Source organism: Laccaria bicolor, genomic scaffold, assembly GCF_000143565.1.
Source record: "Laccaria bicolor S238N-H82 LACBIscaffold_24 genomic scaffold, whole genome shotgun sequence".
NCBI classification, from domain to species: domain Eukaryota; kingdom Fungi; phylum Basidiomycota; class Agaricomycetes; order Agaricales; family Hydnangiaceae; genus Laccaria; species Laccaria bicolor.
The window spans coordinates 172,561-178,376 of NW_001889895.1; the positions used below are offsets into that span (position 1 = coordinate 172,561).

At 44.7% G+C, this 5,816-nt stretch overlaps 2 protein-coding genes across 2 annotated transcripts; one reads left to right on the forward strand and one right to left on the reverse strand.

The window, feature by feature from the left end:
* Positions 1-2,232: 2,232 nt before the first annotated feature.
* On the reverse strand, positions 2,233-2,688 carry LACBIDRAFT_303489 (uncharacterized protein; the record flags this gene model as incomplete). Its single annotated transcript, XM_001884155.1, has 3 exons — positions 2,233-2,269; positions 2,320-2,583; positions 2,639-2,688. The coding sequence occupies 3 exons, from the start codon at positions 2,686-2,688 to the stop codon at positions 2,233-2,235; spliced, it is 351 nt and encodes a 116-aa protein (XP_001884190.1).
* A 2,026-nt stretch (positions 2,689-4,714) lies between these two features.
* On the forward strand, positions 4,715-5,305 carry LACBIDRAFT_303490 (uncharacterized protein; the record flags this gene model as incomplete). The annotated part of the gene is made up of 1 exon (XM_001884063.1): positions 4,715-5,305. One exon carries the CDS (start codon positions 4,715-4,717, stop codon positions 5,303-5,305), a length of 591 nt encoding a protein of 196 aa, XP_001884098.1.
* Positions 5,306-5,816: the final 511 nt, after the last annotated feature.

A 5,816-nucleotide genomic window follows, 5' to 3' on the forward strand; every position in this document is an offset into this window, starting at 1 on the left:
TGCTCAGTATTTTAACTAATTCTTTGATAGGCTCATTCAGGTTGACCAGAGGTATGTTCTGGCTACCTCCCCAGTTAGCGCATATTTTTTTTTTCAGATGCCAAAAATGGCCTCCAGAATAAAAACCTTCTCAAGGCTCCAGCTTTCACTGAAATTAGTCCATACCAAGGGAAGTGTAACACAACTACATAATGCAAAAGAATACACAAATACATTTGAGGTACAATAGATTCTTAGAAAGAACCAGAAAAATGAACCAACCTTCATTCTTTTTGCACTCAACTGTAGATGCAAGAAATTCACAGACACAGATAACTTGTTTTTGCATAGGACTTGCCTGGCTCACTCAATTCCGATTTTTGATAGTAAATTAGTAATAATTAAATCTGAGAAGACAGACAAGACCTGAGCATCTGGAGGGCTTGTTTGGGTAGAGTAACCAACCAGCTATACCAGCCAGAGTGTCAGCTCACAACAAGCAGGTTGGTTCAGCACGGAACTACCCAAATCAAGCAGCACTTTGGAGAAATTTTCCTTTGCAAATATAAATACAAAGTAGATAATATAAATGAGTTACAGAGTCAGGTTCCCATTGAATGCAGCGATCAGCACTGATGGGATTTTATTTTGGATACGGAAAAGTTCGAATATTGCAGCCAACGAGTTGATGTGCGACTTGTTGTATGCTTTTAATGTACTCATTGGAAGAATTTCTTCCATGCGGCGCCAGTAGAGCAGAAAGGCGAGAGAGGTCCAGCTGCCTGTTGCAGCAACAATCTCAGGTGGCACGCTGGTGAGAAGGAGTTTGACAGCACCTCCTATATGGAAACTATGACCAAGGATATGTGTGAGCATAGCTGATGACCAAATATTGTTGCAGAACTTGAGAAATTCATGCTTGAGAAGAATCTTCGGTTGGGAAGAGGCAGTCGTGTATGCGAAGAGGGAGGTGGAGTGATCCAAAGATGAGTTGACTGCAAGATGGTTCTTCAGGGCGGCAACAAGGCATAGAGTATTGTTGCATGGAGTCAAAATCACAGAGGCACTGAGTGTGAACCGCTACTTAACGTAGGTATCACTTTGGTAGTGGGACAGTTGTTGGATCGCCTAGCGGACACCCCTGGCTGTAGTCGTTGCCCTACTCACCCACATTATTGCACTTAATGCTTTGCCATTAACCATGCATTCAAGCCAGAGGTCTGCAGCATGCACTGGCACATCGGTTTGGTCTAGGATTTATTGGGGCGGGCTTTTCACATAAATATAATTCTTGTCTAAATATATGTCAACAATGCACAGTTCAAATTCTGAGGAGATATATATGTCCTACAGCTTTGTTTTTCCTAGAAAGAACACCTGAAACTTTCCCAAATATATATTTGATAATGTTCTGACACTCTTACATAGTTTCCCTCTGTCAAATCTGACCGAAATAGGCTGGATGCGACAAATCCATTTCAGATGACCTTGGACCTTTTGATGCCATTGGTACACAATTGTCAACAATGCACAGTTTGAATTCTGAAGAGATATTTATGCTTTACAACATTGTTTCTCCTCGAAAGAACCACTGGAACTTTACAATATATATTTTTGATAATGTTCTGACCCTCCTAAATAGTTTCCCTCCACCACATTTGACCAAAATAAGCTGGATGCGACAAACCTTTTTTGGATGACTTTGTGCCTTAGATGCTGTTGGTACACAAATGTAAACAATACCGAAATCAACTTGAAAGAAGGGTAGCTACTTTACGACACAACATAGAGGGCAAGAAAAACAGTAAAAAGGGTCTAATACATAAATTCCTTGCTAATGTACATTTTGAAAAGTCATGAAAAAAGGTATGCCCTCATCAACCATCTTCCCAGCCAACCAAATCCTCCCTGCCCGATCGCATAATCCTCGCCCTCACTACACCCATTCGCCCTCGCACACTGCACAATCCTCTCATGATCCGATCCTCGCATAGTCGGCACATACTGCTCACAAAATGCTGCAGCAATTTAGCGTATCCTTGAGTAGGCTACGTGCCGCCATTGTCCTGGGCATCGTAGTACCGTTGTTGTCGTCCCGTTTCCGTGTGTCTTGTTGCATCGTCGTTGTCTGGTGACGTCGTCGCGTGTCGTCGTCGACCTGTTGTTGTGTTGTCCGTCCTCTTGTTGTGTTGGTCGTTGGTCGTCTTGTTGGGTCAGTCTGACAATGACGAACAATGAATCAGTCGTTGTTTGTCATTTGATTGCCAGGGCGCTGTTGACGACATGACATCTAGATTGTGTATGATTAGGGGAGTAGGGGGGAGGGGTATGTCAGCTCACCTGGGGTGGAGCCGGTGATGCTCTTGTCCCCCGTTGTTGTCACCATCATCCACTGCCTCCAATTCCAAGTCTGCTCCTCCTAGACCAGAGGCATCCTTTTCCTGTGCTCCCAAATAACACGAAGCAATGATGGGTTTTTCCTCAGACACGTATCCGGAAACTTCAAGGACTTCCATACGGCCCAACAGAGGTGCAGGGATGGTGTCAACATTGTTGGCTGTGCACACAAATAGGACACATGAGAGGTCAACAGGGATGTCCATGCTATTTTATCAAAAGATTCATCAATATTACAAAGGAAAGAAAAGAAAAAACCCACTAATGGTCCAAAAACCCAGAATTCTGCTCCGGATTCAAGTGGGAACTCATGACCCATCATTGTCATTGTTCATTGGTTGTGGTGATGGTAGGTGATAGCCGGCGTTGGTGAAGGGTGATGATGGTGGAGCATCATTGTAGCTGGGTCTTGGTGGCATGGGCGTCATCGTCCTGAAAGTCGATGTCGATGTGGCACACCCGGATGGACCGTTGGCGTGACACGTCAACCATTTTCTGGTGGTGCCATTGGATAATTCAATGAGAGACGATGGGGTGCTCTTGTAGGATAATGGCACCAGTATAGCATTCGCGTGTAGCGAACATCCCCACGTCCTCCCCTCTGGAATCCCAAATGTGATCCAGTGGTGGTTTCTGCACAAACATCGAGGGGCAGTCACTCAATAGACGATGACTTGAGTGAGAGCATGGATTTGAGGACGATTGGTTGGTGGAGTGGCAGCGGACTGACGATGAGTCGTTTGTTGAACGGCAGGTGGATGGAGTGGTGGAGATGTGGCATGCCAAACCGCGCATCAACAGCACTCAGCATTTTCTGAGCGCTGAAGGAGCACTGCACGCACTTGTCATTGAGGGAAAAAAAATACGGAAAAATGTATTTAAAGGTCCTAAGGAGTAGTACTAGCATTTGAGATAGGTAGCACTATGTATTTACCAGGCAGGGAGTAAAAGTCAGACGAATTTCAATCTACAGCTGAGTTTCAGGCACTTTCAGTTGCTTTACTGTGTCCCTCCCAACCTATCCCATCACCTGTACCTACACAATCCTCTGATTCCCATGAAAATTTGTGGATCCATTCAGGTTTTCATTATGAAGATATCTATGTAAGTTTCATGGCCATTGGGTGATTTTAGGGGACACAGTATAGTTTAAATCAGATGAAATACACTGTATTCCCTGACTTTCACAACTAATACTTCATTATCAAAGTGAATATAGCCCCCAGAAATTTTATAGTGGCATCCACCTTTAGCTGAGTCAGGTGAATTTGATCCCCTCAATATTAGGCAAGCAGAGAAAGCTTTCCCAACACAATTCTATGTTTTAAAAACCTCCTAAATATTAAAAAATGGGAACATGACTTTCAGGTGTGTTATTTCACTCAAAATTTAAAACTCCCTGTCCTAATATTGTTTCACTTATGCTATAGGTGTTAGTAGGCTATAGCTGGCAGGTTTAAAATTACAAGTTGCTGGAATTATATGTTTTTTATCTTAAAAAACAGAGATGCTCCTTTCTCTGCAACTTTTAGCCAACTTCTGATCAAAGTTTAAGGTAAAGGTTGTAAATTAACCATGTTAAGATGTATTACCATTGTCAGAGTAATGTTGCCTTCCTCTCCTTGCTTAATGTCAGTTGTATTTCCGGTGTTTTCAATGTGTTTGGGAAGTTTGCAACTATTTGTCTAAAGCTTCAAACATGTCATCCAAGTTCACAACATCACATCCATCTACTTGCAAGGGCGCCATGAACGTGAAACATGGAAAATCGGGCTGTATTCTACTTTTAGAGTACCAGAATGTCTATGTTTCATTAAATTTAGGTGTAAAGAATGAATAGCGTACCTTTTGAGGATCTGGCCACAGGGAGGCAACTATTTGCGACTATTTGGCAATGCCTTTGGCAACATCATCCAGCTGGAACCTGAGCCATCCATCCAAATGCTGCTCAATTAATCGAGTTTAAACAAGGTGTTTACTCAAGTCCAATGAAAACCGTCCAAGGCTAAGTTGCACGCGCACAACTTCAGTCGTGTGTCCGCTGACACACGACTCAGAGCCGCTGCTCGTCTCTCCCTTAACTCACGTGATCCACGCTTGGATGTGCACTAACAGGCCTTGATTTATTTTTAGATATACCCCTCATGGTTGAGGAGTGAGGTTGAGACGCCCCCTTTCCGCCAGGCTCTCGTCTTGACATCTCACTCCTCAACCAGGTATGATTCTCATTTTTTAATCTAGGCCCTCGTTTTGATATCTTACCTCGTTATCTAGTTCTAGCATACACATTTCTCGTCACTTTCAATACATCCGTATTCATCGTTCCTCATTGTGACTTATGAGTGAGGGGCATGCGAGACTTTTTGCAGTACCCATCCCAGGGAATGGATCGTCCAGCACTCTGGGATCGAATGCAGCTGGACGAAGTGACGAAGGACAAGCCGAGCCTTCTGGAGAGAATGCAACTGTGAGAAACAGCGAGTGTTCAGACGAGCGAGGAGACAGAACCAACCCTGCTCCGTCGAATGAGGACGTCGATGGTAACCAATCTAATCCCCGAGGAACTCAACCTCCAGGAGGGAATGCCGAAGACCCAGATGTCGACGACCTCGATGAACCAAACTCGGGGGGTAGACCACAACTTGAAGAAGAATCGATCAAGTACATGGACGATGTCGTCAACAAGTTCAGAAAAGGCGAAATTACCAAACTCAAGGCTCTATCCAACATTATCTCAATCCTCGACTTCGATCCATCGAGGACCAACCGAGCCAAGGATGCTGCCGTTGAATTCTACGCCAAAACACTCGACGAATACGCCGCCCTCGCTTCTTCAGCGGTTAAGCGAGGCAAACACGCTCAAGTCAGATTACAACCGAATGGACTTGGATCAGAACAACATGAATTACGGGACGTTGACCGAGACTGAGCCATCGACAAACTCGTCTCTCAGATCAGTCGAGACTCCAACAAGTCGAAAAGGGGGAACTCTCCCTCTCCATCTCAGTATGACGACGATTCAGACGAACCTTCAAACAAGAAGCGACGAGTCTTTGAATCGGAAATGCCCTGGTACAATCGAGAAGATGAAGCCAGGCGAACCGGAAACAAGGATTGCGAAGAATCTAGACGATTACTCCAGCTCTTCGCCCGAGACTACAAAGTTGTCCGGCAGTGGATCCAAAACTCCAGAACAGCTCCCCTCGGATTCCCTTCCTCTGAGTGGGACAACGTCATCAAAGGTCAAGCTGTCAACCTCAATGCCGTGTTCTCATCACTGCATCATATATCCGCTCCTAAAGAGAACGTTGGACGCGTGGGATCAACTGAAATCTCCCTTGGATGATCAGAACCAGCAAAGAAGGTCCAAACGAGCGGCGAATGGACCAGCGCTTGGAACGCCACCGTCAAAGCGATTAAATTCGCTTTCCCTCATCGGG